The 24,650-nt window shown below is 40.2% G+C and overlaps 1 protein-coding gene across 2 annotated transcripts in view; it reads right to left on the bottom strand.

The window, feature by feature from the left end:
• Positions 1-23,702, bottom strand: part of SYTL5 (synaptotagmin like 5) — a 94,737-nt gene extending 71,035 nt beyond the window's left edge. For both annotated transcript variants that reach the window (XM_061178709.1, XM_061178710.1), the window contains exon 1: positions 23,584-23,702. In XM_061178709.1, the coding sequence (XP_061034692.1) occupies positions 23,584-23,702 (119 nt within the window). The remainder of the gene's footprint in view (positions 1-23,583) is intronic.
• Positions 23,703-24,650: the final 948 nt, after the last annotated feature.

The following is a 24,650-nucleotide window of genomic DNA, read 5'->3' as shown; positions in this document are numbered from 1 at the left end:
AATACTGATTCCCAGAATGAAATTGAGTTATTTGTAGCGAGGTAGATGGACCTAGAGTCTGTCATACAGAGTGAAGTAAGTCAGAAAGAGAAAAACAAATATCATATGCTAACGCATATATATGGAATCTAGAAAACTGGTACTGATGAACCTGCTGGCAGGGCAGGAATAAAGACGCAGATGTAGGGAAGAGAACGGACTTGAGGACACAGCAGGGGAAGTGAGGCTGGGACGAAGAGAGAGAGTAGCATGGACATATATACACTACCAAATGTAAAATAGATAGCTAGTGGGAAGCAACCGCATAGCACAGGGAGATCAGCTCCGTGCTTTGTGACCACCTAGAGGGGTGGGATAGGGAGGGTGGGAGAGAGACGCAAGAGGGAGGGGATATGGAGACATATGTATACATATAGCTGATGCACTTTGTTATACAGCAGAAACTAACACAACAATATAAAGCAAATATACTCCAATAAAGATGTCTTTTAAAAAAAGTACTGATTCCCAACTCTCATCCCCACAGATTCTGATATAATTGGTTTGAGATGTGGCCCATGCAATGATTTTTTTAAAGCTTCCCTATGTATTCTAATATACTGCCAGATTTGGAAAACACTCCTCCAGAAGATAGGTTCACTCCCACTTAAATGCTTCACAGACATGCCATTCCTTTGTCATCCAGATCCATTCCCTCCTTCAATACATTTCCAGAAAAAAACAAAAACAAACAAACAAAAATACCCCCAGATATCCCAGGATCATCGCACACATCTCATACCACCTCCTTCTACACTTGTGGTTCTCTGCTTTGTTATACCCAACTAGATTAGCATCTCCCCAAAGGCAGGAACGATGGCTTTAGTTTCTTATATATACTGCTCAGGACTCAATTCTGTGCTATATCATAAGATACTTAAATGTTTAAAACTATTACCTCTTTTGGGCCTTCAAAATAGTTTATGAGATATTATGAGCCTCATGTTAAAGACAGTAAGCAGAAGAGATAAAATCAGAAACCAAGTCTTTTAATTCCTAGCCTAATGAGAGATTCATAAATGGGGAATTTTAAAAGCGAGGAGTAAGGTTTCCAAAAACCTATGGTTCTTTGTCTCATTCATTCATCCAGTGAGCATTTACTGAGTGCTTATTGTGTGCTAGGCATTCTGGACTTCAGATACGAAAATGAGTCAAAACAGGACACCTACTAAGGACTCCCCAGTATCCTTGATGTCAGTCAAGAAGAGGACAAATGATGCAAGATGATTCATCTGCTGCAACAGGCAGCCATACAGGGCACTCTTAAATCCTCACTCTAGGATAAACAACAAGGTCCTACTGTATAGCACAGGGAACTATATTCCACATCCTGTGATAAACCATAATGGAAAAGACTATAAAAAAGAATATATATATATATGTATAACTTAATCACTTTGCTGCACAGCAGAAACTAACACAACACTGTAAATCAGCTGTACTTCAATTTAAGAAAAAACTAAAAATATAGTGGCCATATGATCCAGCATTCCCATTCCTGGGCATATATCTGGAAAAGATGAAAACTCTAATTTGAAAAGATACATGCACCCCAATGTCCATAGCAGCACTATTTACAATAGGCAAGACATGGAAGCAACCTAAATATCCCTTGACAGACTAATGGATAAAGAAGATGCGATACACACACACATACACACACACACACACACACACACACACACACACACACACACACAATGGAATACTACTCAGCCATAAAAAAGAGTAATGTCATTGGCAGCAACATGGATGGACCTAGAGATTATCATATTGAGTGAAGTAAGTCAGAAAGACAAATACCATATGATATCACTTATACATGGAATCTAAAATATGACACAAATGAACTTAGTTATGAAACAGAAACAGACTCACAAACATAGAAAACAAACTTATGGTCACCAGAAGGAAAAGAGCGTGGGGGAGGGATAAATTAGGAGTTCGATGTTAGCAGATAGAAACTATTGTACTATATATAAAATAGATAAATAATAAGGTCCTACTGTACAGCACAGGGAACTATATTCAATATCCTGTAATAAACCACAATAGAAAAGAACAAAAGAGTCCTCACTCTCTTGTCCAACTGAACACAAATGACCAGAACCCACAACACATGCTTTTCTAATCCCTTATTTAGAGCTTACAAAGCATCTTTATGTCCTTTTTTCATGAGCAACTGGCTCCTGAAATTGAGTGTAAGGAAAGCTCCACACAATTTATTTTTGAAAACTTGTAAAGGCTACAAGTTTTAAAATAACAGGATGAGTTCTCATTTGAAGATTGCAATTGTATTATTTGGAAGAGCATAACAGACCTTTGAACACCTCAGGACACAGGAGAAATAAAACACTGCCTAGTCAAAATCTGTAACAATTCATGCAACAATGATAAAGAAACACCGTGATCAAAATGAGTAAAACAAAGAACAATCCTAGACTGAGTCCTATCCCAGTAGGCTGGTGGGCCAAAGAATAAGAAACTGAGAACAGGGGGTATTGCAGGATACTCCAAGAGACTAATTCTCTTCCGGAAATAAATTCTATGATCAGGTGCCTGAAGTTTAACCACTTAGCAGCTCCTTAACTACTGTGGGCGAGACCACTTGGAGAAATTATGGCCATAAAGTCAAACATTTATATTGCATCTTTCTTTGTGTTCTATTCACAGGACTTTATTTAGCAATTGGGTTTCACTGAGCTCCCAGTTCTAGAGTCTGAAAAGACTTGGGACTCTGTATAAATCAGGCCACAGGGAAGCAAGAACTTCAAGGTCCAAACACCCCAGTTGGGAATTCCTAAGGCAATTGGTGTTAATTGTCCCACATATCCTGAGAGCTATCTCTGAGACTATGGAAAAAGCTGGGGAGAATTCCATAGGCCGGCATCAAATATTAAGCACATCGACTGAAGAAAACGCATAACCTAAAAGTTGAGAATTGTTTTATCTGGCAGACTTTCTGAGGATTTAAGCCCAGGATGCAGCCTCTCAGATAGCTCTGAGGGGCTGCTCAGAAGAGGGAAGGGAGGACTCAGGAAATATAGAAGTTTTGCAAAAAACAAAAAAACAAACACACAAACAAAAAACAGGTAGTCGGAACATCAAAAGATTACCGTTAAGTAAAGAAAACCAACCAAACATCTCAAGTTACTGAATTTAGCAGTTTTCTATGTATGGGAAGATGCAAGAGTCTGGGCTCGTTGAAATCATTCCTTTGATGTGCACCTTAGCTATCTAGGGCCAGTATCCAGTTCTTTCCCATCCTGAGTCCCCTCAGGGTGCACCATTGGGGTGGCTGTAGTGACTTGATGGCTGCAACATCCTTCGTTTGTTGATATGGCAGGCACAATTTTTCATTCACAAGCAGATTACTGGTTTTACAAATCTCTGAGAAACTGACCTAATTCAATCATATCTAGGATAATTTCACCTTAAATGGACACAACGATTTTCAGACGCTCGAGAAGAAGATAAAGGATAATGGGAGGGTAACTGCAGCCAGGAAAAGAAAGTGTGCAATTGGAGAATAAGTACCAAGGAGAAAGGGAAGTACAGGGAGCTAGGAGAGAGGAACAGGATGGAAGATGTCTCTTTCCTCTGCTTTACTAGCCCCCACTCACAAAGCAAGGTGGACCTCATTCGGTTCCTGCATTGCTGGTCCAGTCTCAGGAAGGTATCTGAGAAAGGTGAGTTTCTGGGCTCTAAGTATTAGAGGAAACACTGACTGAAACTGCCCACCCTGGCCAGGCACCACAGTAACCATCTGCATGAGTTATTTTACAACAGGAGATCCTGGTAAGGAACACAGAACTAACAAGCCACCACCAACCGGAAGAATTCGGGAAAGGTCAAAAGGAGATGAAAGGAGACGCCAGTCCATATGTCCTACCAACCTCCCAGAATCCTCCTCGCTGGAATTCATCTTGGCTGAGGGATGTGTGCGCCACCAGCAAGGACCCTGAGTCAGCATGATTGGCCAAAGACAACCCGGAAACTAACCCCATCACTGTAAAACCCGAGACTGCGAGCCATATGGCAGAGCAGTTCTCCTGGGTTCCCTTACCCTCCTGCTCTCAGTCAAGGCGCCCCTTCCCAATAAAGTCTCTTGCTTTGTCAGCACGTGTGTCTCCTCGGACAATTCTTTTCCGAGTGTTAGACAAGAGCCTACTCTCGGGCCCTGGAAGGGGTCCCCCTTCCTGCAACATAAGCACAGTATCTGTTCATCTCTCTCATCCGCATAAGCTAGAAATGCTTCTGGTTCCAAGTAACAGGCTTAAAAAATTGATTTCATTTCTTCCCCCGACATACAAGAAATCCAGAATTAGGCAGTTGCCTGTATTAGCTCAGCTGCAAAATCAGGTCATTAAGGATTCATTTCATCCTGATGGTCCCCTATCTTCAAGGTATGGCTCATCGTTCTTATGTAAAATGGCCAGGCATCTTCAGCAGAGCATCCAAGTTTAAGGCAGGAAGAATAGGGAGGGGGTGTCAGTTACACCTGTATCTTAACAGAAAAGCAAAAATTGATTCGGAATTCCTTCCATCAAGAAGGACTTCCCTAATGAAGTCCTCCTTAGGTTCTCTTGACCAGACACTGTCACAGCATCACCATTAGCTGCAAGGGAGGCTGGGAAAGTGGAACAACTTGGGACTGCAGATCCCTGCCCTCTTGACATTGGATGTGGTAACATGACTCACACTGGTCCATGAAATGTGATATGTGACTCCAGGTAAAAGCTTTAAGAGCAAGTGCATGGTTTATCACAAACCCTCTTCTTTGCATGAAGAATGGCAATGTCCCAAATAGTGTGTGCCCTGTAAGTTTGAGTCCTGGTCTGAGGATGCCGTGAAATAGAGTCCCTAGCCATCTTGTTATGGACATGTAGCATGAGAGACAAATAAAGCTTCATTGTTATAAGGCACTAAGAATTTGGGGCTGTTCTTACAGCATCGTTTAGCGTGCCCTGACTGATAAACGTATAGCCTAGTTCTTCATCTAGCTGGCTTCCATATGTTCTTTTATTTCAGCTTTACTGCTGTTCCCCCAGAGTGGCTTTCTCTGATTACCAAATCTGCCACAGATTCCCATCTTATTCTAACTCAGAGAACTGTGTTCTTTTTCTTCACAGCACTTACCATAATTTTTAATTGTACATTTATTTGGCTGTTTTTACTGGTTTAATGTCTGGCCAACTCCTCTGTAATCTCCACGAGGGCAAGACTGTATCTGTTTTGTTCAGTTTTGCATTTATAGCACATAAGCAGTGCTGGGAACATAATAGCTATCATTTAATTGAGTGAATAAAAGAGAGCAAAAGCAAAAGCTGGTGAGTGACAGAGAAGGAGAAAGGAGGAGGGAAGAAGGGAGAAAGAAAGGGAGTGGGTGGGGGGAGGAAAACTCAGCCATACTAGGTATCACTGGGCATTCCAGTTAATCTCTCTGGGTCTCAGTACTTCAACTTCAAAATGAAGATGGTAATTCCTTTCCTATCTTCCTCCGAGGGTGTTTGTGAGAGCCAGAGGCAATTAAGCATGCTAGTGTGCTTCATGGATTATAGAGCCCTTTACAATATGAAGCCATTATTATTAAAAAAGAGAATGAGAAGAGAAAAATGTACAATGTTAGATCTGCTAAGAATAAAGTCAAATTAAAATTGGCTAAAACTGAGATCAAACACACTTCGAAAAAGTAATACGAGCCTGAGAAAACTACAGAATGTTCTTAATTACTTGGTAAGGATTTCCAGAACTTTTCCCATCTTCCTTAACCTCATTCCTACACTTTTGTTGAGAAAGCGAAACTATTTTGATTCTTGAAAACGTTCAAAGTCTAACCATTTCCTCTCTTTGTTCTTACCTGAAAAGAAACAAAGAATACTGGAGATGGATGAAAACGTGTAGTAGAGGTAAATATGGCCCCAAATCAACTGTTAAAAAGTAATGAAGGGGCTTCCCTGGTGGCGCAGTGGTTGAGAATCTGCCTGCCAATGCAGGGGACACGGGTTCGAGCCCTGGTCTGGGAAGATCCCACATGCTGCGGGGCAACTGGGCCCATGAGCCACAACTGCTGAGCCTGCGCGTCTGGAGCCTGTGCTCCGCAACAAGAGAGGCCGCGATAGTGAGAGGCCTGCGCACCGCGATGAAGAGTGGCCCCCGCTCAGCCGCAACTAGAGAAAGCCCTCGCACAGAAACGAAGACCCAACACAGCCAAAAAAAAAAAAAAAAAAAAGTAATGAAGAATACAAAGAGAAAGAATATTATGAAAAAGATATTACTCAGTCATAAAAAAGAATGAAATAATGCCATTTGCAGCAATATGGATGGACCTAGAGATGATCATACTAAGTGAAGTAAGTCAGACAGAGAAAGACAAATACCATATGATATCACTTATATGTGGAATCTTAAAAAATGATACCAATAAACTTATTTACAAAACAGAAATAAACTGACCGACATAGAAAACAAACTTATGGCTACCAAAGGGGAAAGGGGGGTAGGGATAAATTAGGAGTTTGGGATTAACAGATACACACTATTATATATAAAATACACAACAAGGATGTACTGTATAGCACAGGAAACTATATTCATATCTTGTAATAACCTATACTGGAAAAGAATCTGAAAAAGAATAGATACACATATACATGTATAACTGAAGCACTCTGCTGTTAATAAATGGAATATTGCCTGCCGTATCAGTAAACAAAGGATGTCACAGTCATCAGCTATTGCAGCCATCAGCCAACGGTGAGCTGTACACTGTACACCCGAAACTAACACATTATAAATCAACTATACTTCAATTTAAAAAAGAATACAAAGAAAAAGAAAAAGGAAAAAAGTTGTTGAAGACATTTAATTCCAGCTAACACCAATTCTTTATTTGAGATAAACTCAGGATGCCCTTGTATTTTAAAATATCAGTTTATTCTTTATGTTTCCTTGTTGCTACACAGATACATGTGTATTAACATGCGAACTGATGACCTATATGGAGTTGAAATCCTAAAGATTGAAGAGATGAACAATCTCAACTGTAGTTGAATGACAGAATATTTTCATTTCTATATTCCAGTGATATACTGAATTCATTTTTTTTCTATCCCATCATCAAAAATGTTCAATGCATTACAAAGACTGCTTGCATTATCACTGCACAGACACATTCCTTTCAAATCAGGAATTGCTTTCATTAAAATTCCTGTCACTTGTGTGGGGCGTTATTTTTCTTTTGTTACCCTGTCTAGACCCAATTATCCTGAACACTATTTTGCATCAAATAAGCTAGGAATTTTAGAAGAGAAGAAATTAGCTGCCTGGAAGAGGAAGCCACAGAAGCTTCACAAAGCTTCTTTGATTCCTTGACGTCTTTACACAATCCTCAATCTCATCTAGCAGAGCACATCAAGGCTCAAGAGAAATAATGAGCAAGCGAGGACTATACAGCGGTCCAGAGCATAAGGCTCTGAAGTCAGACTCCCTGGGTTCAAATCCTGGCCTTGCCCCTTATTTCCTTGGAGACTTTAAGAAAATTACTTAGCCTCTCTGTCTCAAGACTTAAAGAGACTTAACCTGTCTGTGTCTCGAAATATTCCCTGTGTAAAAAAAAAAAAAAAAATTATAGTAGTTACAACCTCATAGGGTTCTTGTGACCATTAAGTAAGATGATGCTGCCGTGAGCATATGTAAAGTGTGAAGCACAGCTTGGCACACAGTAGTTGTGGAATAGGCCATTCTAGTATGCGTCTCCAAATCTGTGTTCTCCATTTCTCTATTAGTGGAATGTTTAGCTAGGCTCATGGCCACTCAGAGTCAAGACTATATTTCCCAGCATGACCTGCAGTTAGTTTTGCCATGAGACTAAATGTTGGCCAATGTGATGTGATCAGAAACGATACAGGCAACCTCTAGGTCATGCCCCTAATGGAAAAGCGTTATCCCTGTCCCTTGAACCCTTCTTCCTTCCCAGAGGCTGGGATGAGAACATAGGGGTGAGCCATCTTGGATGAAGAGCCAAACTCTCAAGATGGTAGAACTACAAAAGACAAGGCACCCAGACCCATGCTATAATGGAGCCACCACTGACGACATCACAAAGCTGCCAAACAACCCAGACTTTTCCATTAGAGAGCAATGTATTATATTTCCATCTTGTTTAAGCCTTAATTAAAATGTGTCTCTGTCACCCACAGCCAAACTTATTTCCCAAACAAATACAGTAAGAACTCTGTAAATATTAGCTCTTTTTATTATTGTCCACTTGCAGAGATGTTGCTATCAGGTTTTGCTTCAGCCTCTGCTGCGGTGCCTGCCAGCTAAATCCTTGTCTAAAGCTAGAGTTTCATATTCCTTTAAGAGAGCAAAACCATGGTGACTAACGAAAAATATTGCCCGAACCAGAAACCATGAGACAAAAAGCACTTGAAATAATATATGCGGGCAGAATAATGTCACAGCAGCCTGATGCCAATGGCTGCATGCCTCCTATCACTCCTGTCTTTTGTTCACATCCAGAGGCAATGCCATCAACACTGGGGCTATTTCATATTTGCCTAAGGAAAATCCAGATGTGACCAGACCTCCTTTCTGTACTCTGAATATACAAATGTGACTTTTTCATTTTGATTGTAGATTCTGTGTGTAGAACCTATTATTAAAAGCTAACCATCATAACACTTAGCCACAATAATGACGGGCACTCTGTTTTAAGTGTCATACTCTTAAACGTTGACAGTAACCCATGAGAAAGACATAATGATTCTGATTTTATAGATAAGAAAGTGGAATCTCAGAAAGGAAACTTCACAGGGCTATTAAGTGGTGCAGTCAAGATTCAGATCCAGAGTTTTATTTTCCCAGATCTGTTCTTTTCCCTATACCAGGCTCCCCTCATTGCCTCTCAATGTATTAAAATATTGTTGCTCAGAAAGAACACTGTATTTATATTAAGGACCGCTATTGCTTTCCTAGTTGTGCAAAGCCAGGATGAACACACTCAAAGTTCAGCCTCAGTAAACATGAAGGGTTTCTTCTGCCTGCCCTGCTTCTCCCACCAAATGGCACCTGCCCAAGTCGCCTCTTATCACAAAGTCTTTCATGACAAATAATCCCCAACAGAACTGTTCCTCAACAAACACCACTATAAACTTTATAAAGCTTTTGATTAGTTTTCAAGTCAAAGGCTATTAAAAACAATCAAGACCATCCAAGAATTGGGGAAAAGTTTCACTCAGATAGAAAGCTACTTCACAGAACGTAAATAAGGAACAGAATTGAAAGAACGCTTGACTACATAAAGAAATCTTCGGACTTCCCTGGTGGTTCAGTGGTAAAGAATCCGCCTTACAATGTAGGGGATGCAGGTTCGATCCCTGGTTGGGAAACTAAGATCCCACATGCCTCGGGGCAACTAAGCCCGCACGCCACAACTACTAAGCTCGCGTGCCTCAACTAGAGAGCCTGCGTGCTGCAAACTACAGAGCCCACGCGCCCTGGAGCCTGTGCGCCACAACTAGAGAACAGAAAACCTGCACGCCACAACTAGAGTAGCCTGCGTGCCGCAACAAAGAGCCCACATGCTGCAACGAAAGATCCCACATGCCTCAATGAAGATCCTGCATGCCACAACTAAGACCCGACATAGCCAAATAATAAAAATTAAATAAATAAATAATAAATAAATAAATCTTTTAAAAAAATAAAGAAAGAAAGAAAACTTGCGATTTGTGTTGATTTAATGTGTTTAGAAATTGTCTCGGGAATTCCCTGGTGGTCCAGTGGTTAAGACTCTGCGCTTTCACTGCCCTCGGCCCGGGTTCAATCCCTAGCCAAGCAACTAAGTTCCCGCAAGCTGCACAGTGTGGCCAAAAAAAGAAAAAAGAAAAGAAATTGTCTCAAGGAAAGGGGGCACTGTGAAATATTCATGTCTGCAGATGATACCAAGCACTTTCTGGTAGTAAAACACTTGGCTCATAGGAACATACCGGGAGATCTCACAAAGCCATGTGAACAGACAGGCAACTGTTTATTATCTATAGTCTTAAAATCATAGCAGAAATTGATCTCATATGTAACTATCAAACCAAGTCTTCCACCTGGGAACACCTTGAAATAAATATCATCTCAGTTTCCTGGCCTGACAAGGAACAAGGACGTATTCTACTAATCTGAAACCCAAAGGATACCTTTCTTGAGTATCAAAAACAGTAGAAAGATGCTCATCATCGCTAATTATTAGAGAAATGCAAATCCAAACTGCAATGAGGTACTAACTCGCACCAGTCAGAAGGACCATCATTAAAAAGTCTACAAATAATAAATGCTGGAGAGGGTATGGAGAAAGGGGACCCTCTTACACTGTTGGTGGGAATGTAAGTTGGTGCAGCCACTATGGAAAACTGTATGGAGGTTCCTCAAGAAACTAAAAATAGAGTTGCCATATGATGGAGCAATCCCACTCCTAGGCATATATCCAGACAAAACTATAATTCAAAAAGATACATGCATCCCGATGTTCATAGCAGCACTATTTACAATAGCCAAGACATGGAAACAACCTAAATGTCCATCGACAGATGAATGGATAAAGAAGATGTGGTACATATATACAATGGAATATTACTCAGCCATTAAAAAGAACAAAAGAATGCCATTTGCAGCAACATGGATGGACCTAGAGACTATCATACTGAGCAAAGTAAGCCAGAAAGAGAAAGACAAATATCATTCGACATCACTTATATGTGGAATCTAAAATATGACACAAATGAACATATCTATGAAACAAAAACAGACTCACAAATGTAGAGAGCAGACTTGTGGTTGCCAAGGGGGAGGAGGATGGGAGAGGGAAGGATGGGGAGTTTGGGATTAGCAGATGCAAACTATTATATATAGATGGATAAATAACAAGGTCCTACTGTATAGCATAGGGAACCATATACAATATCCTGTGATAAACCATAATGGAAAATATGAAAAAGAATATATATACATGTAGAATTGAGTCACTTTGCTGCACAGTGGAAATTAAACACAACACTGTAAATCAACTATACTCCAATAAAATTTTTTTAAAAACCAGGAGAAAGTCCTGTTATCCACATGGTAAATTACTCAGAGAGAGAGGACGTGGAGATAGAATCAGTACAATAAGAAGTAGGAAACCTGCATTTGTTTTAAAAAACAAAAAAAAAGGATAAAATACTGGGCTTTTAAAGATTATTCCTATGACAATGAAAGGATAGAATTGACTTGATGGGAGGGAATTGGGCATTCATACACAAAAAAGATAATTTAAAGAGAACATGTTGCCCTTGAAAAATTCTTTAAAACTACTTCTGCTGCTGAATACAGGTACATACTAGTTTTAATTTTTATAAAGAGATAGCTGAAGTTTACTTCTAAACTGTCTCTAAATTGAATTTGTGTAAACTAAATAATTTTTTTTAAATTTATTTTTATTTATTTATTTTTGGCTGCATTGGGTCCTCGTTGCTGTGCGCGGGCTCTTCTCTAGTTGTGGGGAGCGGGGGTTGCTCAGCAGTTGTGGCGCAGGGGCCCAGCCGCCCCGCAGCACGTGGGATCCTCCCGGGCCAGGGCTCGAACCCGCGTCCCCCGCACTGGCAGGCAGATTCTCAACCACTGTGCCACCAGGGAAGTCCCACTAAATAATTTTAAATGCAGCAAAAAAGGAGTTACATGCACAGCAAAGGCAGTTATCAGTACTTAATTTTTCCCATTTACCTCTTTAGGTGATTCTTATGGGGACTTATATTTCCATAGATAAAGATTATTTCAAAAAACACTTTCAGCAGTTTTCCTAGTTATCAGTATATGGTACAAGAAATGTCAAATCACCATTTCTTTGAAATTCACTGAGGATGAATATAAATGTTGTTTTATGTGCTATGATTTTTTTCTTAGATGCTTCATTGAAAATCACCACTGACATTTAATTGCTTTCAGAGTCCATAAAAAGGAAGATGAGATTTGTGCTGAGGAATAAACGAATCTGATCCATAAGATGCATGATCTTAATTGCTGCACCCATTTTCTCAAATTGCTGGTTGTCTCCCAACATTCCTTTTACCCTTTTAGAGCCATAAAACTTCCAAAAGTGAGTTGTTCACATGGCCACGCAGAGTAAAAACTACATTTCCCAGTTAAATATGCAAGCTCCCTTGCAGCTAAGTATGGCCATGTGACTATACTCTGGCCAACAGGATGTAAGCAAGGTCATCTGTGAAACTTCTCAGAAATGTCCTTAAGGAAAGGGAAACTGTCTTTTTTTCTGCTCTTGTCCCTTCTCCCTGCTGACTGGAATTAGGGCAGTATGATGGGAGCTGGAGCAGCCATCTTGGACCATGAGGTGTGACTCAGACTCTTCCCTTGACCAAACTTTAGACAGGCTCCTCTGAGGTCTCTTTTTGACTAGACCTCGTCCTTGGGCCCTGTCTTCAACCTGCAGAGCCCAGATTCAGTAAGAGTCCTGCTAAATCAGTTTAGCGAGAATCCCGTGCCCCCCGCCCCCTTGATATCTGACATCACTCTGGCCTGCCTTCAGCAAGAATTCTGTTAAGTCAATTTAGTAAGAATCCCCTTACCATCAATGTCTCCTCTTAAGTAATTTTCCATTAATTGACCCCCTCACTCTACTTACTGGCTATATGTCCCCAACTGCTTTTGCTCTATTTGGAGTTGAACCTGATCTCCCTCTCCTACTACCATAGTCTTTGTTTTTACTTTTATTTTTTCATGATAGTCTTCAAATCTATGGCAATAGTCCTGAATAGAGTCTTCCTTACCATTTTAATAAGTGTCAGAATAATTTTTTACTTTAACAGGTGTTAGCCCATGTTGAAGAGGGCAGAACAGCCAATTAGAAGGACCCTGGGCCTCTGATGAGCATGAAGCCACCATTACCAGCCCTGGGTTGCTTTCCTCATGACTTCATCAAGGTAAAAAAAGAAAAAAACCTTCTCTCTTACTTAAGCCACTGTTATTTTGATTTTCTGACGCTCAGAGCTGAACTTACCCTAATTTCCATACCAATAAATAGCATGTATACTGTTACAGAAGTAGAGAAGAATGCAAATCCTGCCTTTAAAATACAAATTGTAGAGAGTCTGGCAAAGATGTAGGTTATTTGTATTTTAAATCAAATTGACATATTCTTTGTGTAAGTTATTGTGAAAGTGGAGACTTTGCACAATCCAATAAAATATAACTTTGCTTCTGTTAAATTAGAAATTAATTCATCTCCATCTCCTATGCCTTGCACATAATAAGTACTCAATGAATTTTTGCTGAATCTTGGAAATTATTTCCCAAATATACGACAAAAATAATTCATACAAATAAATGTTAAAACAACACTAACATCCAATAATAATAGACAATGCGAATAAAAAATCCACTTAAGAGGGAATACAAATGGCTAACAATCACATAAATGCAAATTAACATAGGACACTACTTTATCAAATTAGTAAAGATTTATAACAATAATTCTGATGTTGGCAGTGATATTATGTGATAGTCTAGTGAAGAGGAAATGGACACATTTCTGGAAAACAATTTTTCAATTTAAAGGAAATATAAATCCAAATATGAATCATAATATAATAAAAAATTAAGACAGAAGATTTAAGAATAAGGATGTTCATGTAAATTAGAATAGTTAAAATATTGCACATCCATGTTATGAAATCTTATCCAACTAATAAAAATGATGCTTCAAAAGAATTTTGAATGACATCAAAAATGTTCATTAAATAACGTTAAGCAAAGATAGAGGATACAAAGTTACATATATAATGTGGTTCCAATTATGTGAAAATTACATGTATACAAAGAAAAGCAACAGAAAGCAAATTCAACAAAAGTGGAAAATATCTCTGGGAAGAGGGATCTCATGTGAGTTTATAAAGTTCATATTATATGTATTTTCTAATTTTCTATAATAAACATAACTACTTCCATAATGAAAAATGTATCAGAAGATATTAAATATTTCTTTAATTGTGAATTAAGAATTTACAATACAAAAATATTGTAGATATTGATGCCCTTTATAGATCCTAGTGCATTATTGAGTTTAAAAACTTAAAAACTCTCTTGCTGTTAGAAGTTTTATCAATTTTAGATATTTGCATGAAATGCTTACCAGTTATGCTTAATTACTCTGCAATGAAATAATGATTAGAAAAATTATTAAATGCATGTCAGCCTAATCTTATTACATAGTTAAATCAATTAAACCCTAACTCCTACTACTATAGGAACCTTCAGATAAACTGTTGATATAAAATGGTCATATTCCTGAATCTAAAATGTTAGAGGTAACTATCTATCTATTTATTTATTTATGGCTGCGTTGGGTCTTCGTTGCTGCGCGCGGGCTTTCTCTAGTTGCGGCGAGCGGGGGCTACTCTTCGTTGCTGTGCGCGGGCTTCTCACTGCGGTGTCTTCTCTTGCTGCAGAGCACGGGCTCAAGGCACTCGGGCTTCAGTAGCTGTGGCTCGAAGGCTCTAGAGCGCAGGCTCAGTAGTTGTGGCGCACGGGCTTAGTTGCTCCGCGGCCTGTCGGATCTTCCCGGACCAGGGCTCGAACCCGTGTCTCCTGCATTGGCAGGCGGATTCTTAACCACTGCACCACTAGGGAAGCCCGAGGTAACATTTTTGTTAGTGAAGATTTCACTTATATTTCCTTAGAAATAAAATGCCCATTTCCCCAGGGATACAGTTGGTATTAGCTTAGTTAGATCTTCCCTTATGAACTGACCTAACTTTGGGAGATGAGTCTTCATTCACTCTCTCAGCCCTGACATCCTACCCTACAGACATTCAGCCATGCTGTAGATTACATGGGCTTTACAGTTGTGTTTCTTCAATTTACAGTAAAAGGGAATGGTAGTTTCCTGAATGTGAGTGCAAATGAATCCCTGCTGCCTAGGGGTGATGTCCTCTACACCAATTCTGGCTAGAGACGGTACACAAGGAAAGAAAAGGATAATGAACGGGGAATTCGGAGAATCAAAGAGATATATACAGCTGATTCTTGAACAACACGGGTTTGAACTGCATGGGTCCACTTATATGTGGATTTTTTTCAATAGTAAATACTACAATATTACGTGATCTGCAGTTAGTTGAATCCTTGGATACAGAACCATGGATACAGAGGGCCAACTGTAAGTTATACTCTGATTTTTGACTGCACAAAGGGTGAGTGCCCCTAACCCGTGCATTGTTCAAGGGTCAACTGTGTGTGTGTATACACACACACACACACACACACACACACATTACATATATACACACACAAACTCTACATAGGTAACAATTTTGCTCATGACTATGATGACCATATTATTTTGAACAAAAAAAAAAACAGTCTGGCAAGTATAAGTTTAATTATTTAGACAATCTAGGGTTTAAAATGTCACCAAATATCAGGTATTTGTGACCCTGTGCCTATGATAAGACTTAACAATAAGAATTACTTGAAGGAAAATCCTGAAATCAAATTTTAAGTTAGTTTCCCTATATGTGTGTATATATTGAAATTAGTAAGGTCTTTAGTGGGAAAACCCCTAAGGTTTTAAATTTGTTTAAGGCAGAGCCAGATTTTTTTTTCCAGATCTCTGTGACTCATTAAGAGTTTGGGTTCCATTTGAGAACAACGATGTTCATGCTGGGAGATTCTGTTAATCCATTAAGAAGCTTTGTGGCAATTCTATTAGGATTAAAACAAGATGTTTACCAAACTAGAAATCCACTCCAATAGTTCTCCTGGTGTTTTATGGGGACAGTCTGTCTATGCTCTTGAGAAGGTCAAACCAATTCTGTTCTTGGTGGCAGTGATAAGATTTGAAAAAACAGCCCCACAGATCAAACATTTGTAGGGTATTAAGATATTGTTTTTGGCACTTGTTGGTCGCCCTTACTTCCCGGGTGAATGGATAATTCTTGAAATCGCTTCAAATCCATTTGAACCAAATATTTAGCTTATCTGCAGGATTCCAAACAGCCAATTTAAATGCACTTTCCCCTTTTGTTTCTCCCTCCTTCTCTTTCTTCCCCCATCCTGCTGTGAAATGATGGAATCAAATCCAAAGACAAAGCCATAAGGTGGATGGCAGTTCCCAGGCTGATCTCTGTGGTCTCTTGATGATACTAACCTCTGGTTTGCTTGGTGGCCCGTCTCAGCTGGGCTAGCTGTGTGGAACAAATCATTATACGCTTGCACTTTGGTTCTCAGTCAGCATAAAGGGTAGAACAACATAAGGAACTCTTGTCAGTTTTTATTGTGTGAGAGAAACGCTTCAATAAAAGTCATAGTAACTTTGGATAATGTTATACAGCTTATAGGTCAGAGCTTTCAGTAAATACCAGGCTAAAGAAATGTTTTCTGTTTTGTTCCATTTCTCTGACAGCTATTAGTAAAGCTGTGGGCTTTCAACAGGGTCGGAATAGGTGCAGTTACCGCATAAGCATCCCAGCACAGAGGAAAAGGAAGCAATATGGAATGAGAGAATCTCGGCTCTGATCTTTATCAGTTGGGCAAATTATTTAATCTAAGGTTCAGCTGCCACAGCTATACTACATTATAATAGTACATACACCTCAGGGATGACATGAGGATTAAATGAGTATCCATTTGTGAATTGAGTAATCCATTCTCCTGCGTGAGGGAGGCACTGGAGAGTTTGACACCTCTTTTATTCTAGCCCCCCTGAGAGGTCAGATATATCACTCAGAAGTTAAAAGTGACCTAAGAGTGGAGTGTGAGCTCTGGGGCCAGACTGTGGGGAATGCAAATCACAGTTCTGCTACTTACTTACTAGCTGTGCGATCTCGGATGAGTTATTTAACTTTGCACTTCAGTTCCCCCACCTATAAATAGGGAAATTAATACTTCTTACCTCATTGGGAAAATGGAGTTGTAATCTGTCCCTTGCAATTGTGCAGAACCTCCTGCTATTTCTTGCTATTTTCTATACCTCCAGATTCATTTTGTTGTTCTTCTACAGAGGCAATGAAACACACTGAAGCTGTCCAGCACATGAGCCACTACACATTGGGTGAGGCATCAAAATCTCCTAGAGATGGAAGGACCCTGTGAAATCATCTTACCTCCCAGACAGACGCCCATGTTCTACCTCTGATAGCTGACGGCTTCTAGTCAAACTCCATCTTCTCTCTTAGGCTATAAATGTCCTGCTTCTCCCCAAGATGGCTTATCAAGCTTTCAGGTGTATGCAGCTATTCCCAAGGCTAGAACTTACCAAGGTGCTGTTTTCAACACCAAAGGTCAGCAAACTACAGCCCTTGGGCCAAATCCAGCCCACTGCCTGTTTTTATAAATAAAGCTTTATTGGAACACAGCCACATCCATTGGTTTACATATTGTCTATTGCTTCTTTCACCTTGCAATGGCCGAGTGAAATAGTCACAACAGAGAGCATATGCCCTGTAGAGCATGAAACATTCTCTATCTGGCCCTTTACAGAAAGTTTGCTGACCCTTGGTTTAGACCATAGATAAAGCCTGATCCATGACTGCAAACTGTTTTATGTTTATGGACCCAACAAGCATTAAGACTGTGTCTCTGCTCACCTCCATTATTCTAACAATGAATACAGAGTGCTTGGCTCATAGAACATGCTCAACAAATGTTGATTACTCCTGAGTTCTGGGGATTGTAGGATGCTTTTGGCTGCACGTAACAGAAAATCTGATCCAAACTGCTATAAATAACACTGAAATATATTATATTGCTTAAAGAATAAGGCCAGAAGTGTGGCAGGTTCTAGTATATCAGGATGCTGACAACAATTCTCTGCCAATCTTTTGGCTCCGCTTCATCATTGTGCTGGCTTTTATACTCAGCAGCAACCAGGATGACATGGGTCACTGAACCCATCCAGTGAGAAAGAGAACCTTCCATAAATTCAGGCTATATATGTCTGAGTGGGTCATCTTTGGTCTCATGTCCACCACCAGACCAATAATAATTGGCAGAGGAATCCCAGTCAAGGGATGACTGTCCTAAAAAATCCACTGCTGGAGCTGAGCAAAACTGAGTTTTGGGGTAGGGATGAAGAAAAGAGAAATGTACGCAGTAAGACAACCAATAGAGTTCACCACTGAGACAAGTCCAAGAATAGGTGCCAAACAGAACATAAGGCCAGATATGTTTTCCTGCATTGTGGCTAAATGGAAATGACAGCCTCTAGGTGACAATATAGCCCACAAATGAACTGCTGAAATGAAGCTGTAACAGGGAAGAACAAAATCTGACTCTGCTGGATCTGTTTTCTTCTACTTTAACCTTTGCTCTCTGTTGCTTTTTGTTACTATAATCACCAAAAGGATGTTGCCTATAGCTATTAGCATACATAATGGCCTCCCTTGGGGAACCCTGCCCCTCTGCCTGAATGTTAAACTGAAGTGCCTTTGTTCAGCTCACAGGGAAACATTCTGACCCTGCCCACCTGTGAATGGCTGCAAGAAAGAAGAAATAAACACATCCCCCAGGGGCTTCCCTGGTGGCGCAGTGGTTGAGAATCTGCCTGCTAATGCAGGGGACACGGGTTCGAGCCCTGGTCTGGGAAGATCCCACATGCCACGGAGCAACTAGGCCCGTGAGCCACAACTACTGAGCCTGCGCGTCTGGAGCCTGTGCTCCGCAACGAGAGGCCGCGATAGTGTGAGGCCCGCGCATCGCGATGAACCCCCGCTTGCCACAACTAGAGAAAGCCCTCGCACAGAAACGAAGATCCAACAAACACAGCCAAAAATAAATAAATAAATAAATAAATAAATAAATAAATCGAACACACGCAAAAAAAACACATCCCCTCCCTGAGGCTGGCCAAATCAGGAGATGTTTTGCAAGACTTATGGCCTTTTTACATTACTTCCTCACCTCCTCCCCCTCTCTGTTCTATAAAAGAAACTGGCATCCAGACCCGGATAAGATGATACTCTGGGACATTAGTCCACCATCTTCTCGGATGCCCAGCTTTCCGAATAAAGTCGTCTTCCTTGCCTCAACACCTCGTCTCCCGATTTATTGGCCTGTTGTGTGGCGAGCAGAGTGAGCTTGGACTCGGTAACACAGTCACTTATAAGTTGACAATTTCTTATATATAGGCCAATACCACAAAGTAGACATTGAACAGTATTTGTTTTTAGGTGTGAAAGATCAAGTAGGGTAAGAATTTTTTAATGAGGTTTTTTCTGGAGTAGATACTATGCAGCATGTATTCATATTTGTTAGGCTGAATTCTTCCAAAGTTAGAAAAACCTAAGGAGCAAAATGATCAATAAAGATTTTTATTTTGTGGTTCCAAGTGGTCAGTATTTTTTTCCATTTGCAATTACTGTTGATAGCTCAATTTTCTTTGCATCAGTTCTTCCCTCTTTCTTCATTGCATTAAAGCCATCAATACATCTAAGTGATTTGTTCTTCATGGAGAATATTTTAAAAACTTACTTTCTAATAGTTGAAACCTGTGTCTAGACATCTCCTACTTCTTCTTCCTTCTTAGTCAGAAGGAGAAGAATAAATATATTTGAGCCTCTTGGATCAACCTAGAATGCTCTGGTAGTTGGCAAATGTCTCTTCCCACCCTACAATTCATGCCTGGAGGTAATTATCAGACTTTTCATGTGCCTTTGGGTGCAGAGCACCTTTAGAAGCACCTAGAAGTCAGTCCCACTGAAACCGAGCAGGACCCTGTGGGGCTCCTGGGCACGGAAAGCCTTTCAAACAGTTGCTAATCAGGGAAGGGAGGGGGATGCAGAGACAAGGGAGGAGCAGCCAAGAAACAGTAGTGCAGCCTTGGGGCAGGGTCCTGGTGCCCCAACAAGGGATACACATAACAATATCTTTGAGCTCTTCTGCAGAACTAAAAACCCCACCAAATGGAAGATGTTAACTACTTGATGAAGCACTCTTCATTCCAGAGAAGGTCACAGTTCACCCATCATCACCTGACTACAGATGATCTCTGGATTGAAGGAATGCAGGCCCTGCACGCACCCTGCTCCTTATCAGCAACCCCACCCCCTGATTATAAAACGCCTCAAAAACCCCCTACCCTCACCCCCTGCATTGGGACACACAGTTTTGAGGGCATTAGCCCGTTGTGGCCCCCTTTGCAATAAAGCTATTCTTTTCTACCTCACCCAAAACTCTGTCTCCGCAATTTAATTAGGTGTCGGAGTACAGAGGCCAGATTCGGCTTCACCACCTTAATTAATGCCACACACTTCAGTGGCTATATGGACTGTGGAGCACAGTTGGGCGACGGGCCTAAAATGTTGATTCAATACCATTTTTACACTCTTTCATTGTTCTATTTTTCCTTATCTCTAAGGACAACCTACTCAAGCAAATAAATATACAAACAAACAAGAAATCCACTGCTTCCCAAACTCCAGTGTACTAACTTTCCAGATCAGTTTCTTCTTAGTAATCATCATAATTCTTAAAAGTTTTCTTTGGCTTCCACTTCCTTCTGAAACTTACTAGCGGAATCTGAAGGCAAATTTGTGGGTCATGGTAAACAGCTGAAACACAGTTGATCTATACTTGCCAATGTCAAAATCCTTTTCCCATTTCAAGGCTAAGCTCAAATGTTAGCTCTTCTGTGAAACCATTCCTTCAATTTCTATCTTATCCATAATAACTAACTTATTCCTCCAGACTCCCACAAAATATCAATCTACACCTCTGTAGCATAGTGAAAACAATGGTTGTAATAGCTAGCACGAATGTTTACAGTTGCAGTAAAATCTGCTACACCATAAATTCTTTGTGTTGATGATTTTGGAGGATATCAAGGAAAATAGCCTAAGTTCACTGACTGGTCTGACAAATCTCCTGGTTGGGCTTTTGAGAAGCTAACTCAGAGATGTAGATACCTGTGCAAGTGATTTATGAAGTGCTCTCAGGAGGAATCTGTAAGGGAGTAGGGGAGGCAGGAAAGGGAAGAGAAGGGGGACTAAGGAAGACTGTGATTTTTACCTGAAGGCCAGTCTCAGCATGATCCCATGGGGAGCTCTGAAGCAGAAGTTGCACTGTCGAGTCTGTCTTGCCTTGAGGCAAGGGTTTCTGTACCCATCAGCCACTGGCCCGGTGCGGCCCAGTAGGGACAGAAACTCAAGTTTATCTGGCATTTGTGGCTCTCTACGCCTATGGGCAACTCCAGCCACCCAAAGGTAGTCCTCTAAAGAAGGTAGTAGGTGCCAGTCTTTAGAAGTAAAGCACGTGGAAACTGGGAGATGAGAGCACAGATCCAACAAAGGGGCTCAAAAGGATCGGAGTGGAGCACTGATGGTATTCACAACAACTCATAAATCAAGGGCAACACAAACCAACAATAAGCCTAATGATGTTAGCCAGCGATTATTAAGTGCTTACTGTAGGCCAGCCTTGTTCTAAGCTCTTGGTAATATTAGCTTATTTAATCCTTACAACAGCCTAATGAGGTAGCTAATGTTATTATTTCTGTTTTGTCAAATGAGGAACCTAGATCTATGGAGGCAACTAGTCTAAAGTGACACAAAGACATCATGGTGTAACTAAGATTTGAATCAACAAACATAGATGGGTGATTCAACAGCAATGCACTCTAAACCCATGCCACCCACGTTGGCGTGGCTTCTCAATACAGGAAGCTGTGAAGAGTGGCAGAGCCTTGAGTCATTTGGCCTGGGCTCCTGTCTTGGTAGCTCAGAACAAAACGAGACAACGCATCTAACACAGTGCAGAAAAAAACTGCACGAACTAAATATTAGCCAGTGCTGTTATTAAAGAAGGGAACAAGACATTGCCGCTTTCAAAAAAAATCTATTTTCTATAAAAGTATCTCTTAGATCTGTAAAAAGCCTTTCTTCTGCTATCCTCTAAATGTTTAAAGAGCCAGGAAATCAACAGCTTTATTCTTGATAGCTCTGTTGTATATGACACAATTGTTACCGAGAATAAGGAAAGAAGGCAAGGGAAGATAGAGAAAAAGGAAGAAGGAGTGTAATAGATTATTACTAACAGTTATTGAGAATGACAGGAACAAATATTCTGAACAAAGTCCTGTTCATTGTACTTCAGTCTTTCCTGGGATCTGGTTACTAAATTGTTTTTTCCTAAACAGGGTGATTTTGAATTCCCCCGAGAATGTTATCAATAATTGCTTTGTACCTTGCCCCCCATAAACAATATAACTTTTTGCAGTGCATTCGAAAATTTAGTCACTTTTCATGACTGGACTACCAATGCCAAAAATATTACTGATTTCTTGAAAATCATTAACTGCATTTCATTGCCACCTGAATTCTAAGCACAGAGAAAGTGCAATAATTTTAATCAAAGCCTTTGTTTAAGATTGGCGGAATACCTTGAAATGATGGAAATAAAAATTCTGAGCTCTTCACTATGAAATAAGAATCAATCAAGAATATTTCAATATCTTTCCAATTCTAAGGATCCTAGTTCCTTTAGGCACATTGAATATTTTTGCAACATGTGAAGATAATCTTATGATGAGTTTTCTCCTCAAGTAAAATAAACATAAGCTTCTGATTGCAGTTTTGGTAGACACGTGATGTACAAAAGCTACATGTTGCACAGTAGTAGGCAGTGACTGAGGAGGGAACTCTGTTTATCTTTGCTCCTCTGCTCAGAGGTGAGATGTAATAACCAAATATATTTAACAAGAAGGACAGGACAGGCAGCAACCAAACAGAATGAATGTGGCAACCAATCAGAATGATGCTCCGATCATTCGGAACAGATGATGTAACCATTCAGAATGGATACTGGCTGAAAGACAGATGAGGTCACACCTGGGGATTCAGCTAAATATTAACCCTGCCTACAACTGATGTGAAACTCAACTCTGCCCACATTACTCAACTTTCCTCACACAGAAACTTATTTCAAGAAATTCAGATGATTTCTGGGATACAATGGGAACTTTTCACTTTCCAGATCCCCTTCCTCTCCCAGCTCTGGTCAAGGCAAATTCCCACTAAGAATGACCTAAGAAAGGCATTATAAATAAATAATAGTTAACATTTATTGTGCACTTAAGTACCAGGCACTACACATTATCTTCCTTAATCTTTGCAACAACCCTATGAGTGCTACTATTATCCCTGTTTTATTGATGAGGAAACCAAGGCATGGAGAAGTTGAGTCACTGGTTCAAGGTCACACAACTAGTACATCCCAGAGCTGGTACTCAAACCTGGGCAGTCCTTCCACTTACCTATGAGTTATGATGTCACTGGCAAATTGACATTCTCATCAACATGATATTTACAGCTCAATCCCATCCTTCCTTCTAGATAAATGATAAAGTGCCAAAGATGTTTTCTAATATTTGTGCTACTGCTTGCAATCTATGAAGTCACTGACTAACACTTGTCACCAATGTGGTTGCAGTTGCCCCATTTCTGATCTAAATTGCTTCAAACAAACAGAAAGCAGTCAAGGAAGGCAGACAAGATAAAAGAACATTACCTTATTCTCTTGTCCTCTACTTTTTTCAAATATTCATCTCTCTTTAGGACTCCCAGGATCATCTCCTTCTCATGATCTAATAAAAATGACAGGTTGATGAACTCCGAGTTCTTAGACATGGTATCTCAGCAGTAGCTCTGAGTAGCAGTGGTTGAATCTTCCAGGTGAATTGATATCCACAATTCTTAAGGTCTCCCTGAACAACCCAGAGTCACTCAGTTGCTTGATGTAGAGAGGCTTTTACAAGGTCTCTGAAGAACTGCTGATGGTAGGTAGGGATTCTTCCAGGCAACACAGAAAACAAGCTCCACTGGGATTACATTTCAAGAAAGTCATTATTCTTTTAACTGAAAAGATCTCCAAAGCCTTCGTGGTGGTGTACAGTCCGGTGGCAGCTGAGTTTCCCTAATGATGTTCAACGTTAACCCAGAAAGTTACAGAGCAGAAAACAGATCCGCTGGGACAGAATCCAGAAAACACTGCAAAGGTAGAAAAAACAAAGGAGAGGAAAATTAGGCCATTTTCCTCAGAGCACTTGTAAGAGTGTCTAATTTTTGAAACAGTGATGTACCTAACTCAAAAAACACTTTTTAATCAGTAAACATGCATTTATGAAATACTTATTGTATTTATTACCATCAAAGAGTACTTATATTTAGTTGATTCCAGGTTCTCTATGTCAATTCTGCTTCTTCCATTATAACGAGCTTCCTCTACCAGCCAGATCCCGTTACCACCCTTGATCCATGGGTCACCGCTCTGGGACTCTAAGAGCACAGTCTGGACTGCCCACAACAGGATAGGTCCCTTAAGTGGCTCCATTGTGCCCTCCCTCCCTCCCTCCCTCCCTCCCTCCCCAAAACTAGGACCACCACATAAAAAAGCATTGCCGGCAAAACAAATATGAACCTAAATCTCTCTCACAAACATGTTGAAAGAAAAAACTTAAGTTGCAGAAGAATTCATGCAGGATAATAGCATATGCATGAAGGAAATAATTTTCAAAGACATTACATCTAATTTAGGACCACATACATTTGGAGTATAAATATAAGGAAATTCATGGG

Source organism: Eubalaena glacialis, chromosome X (assembly GCF_028564815.1).
Source record: "Eubalaena glacialis isolate mEubGla1 chromosome X, mEubGla1.1.hap2.+ XY, whole genome shotgun sequence".
NCBI lineage: Eukaryota > Metazoa > Chordata > Mammalia > Artiodactyla > Balaenidae > Eubalaena > Eubalaena glacialis.
Note: the sequence above shows the minus strand (reverse complement) of the source record. Positions and strands in the feature narration are given on the sequence as shown.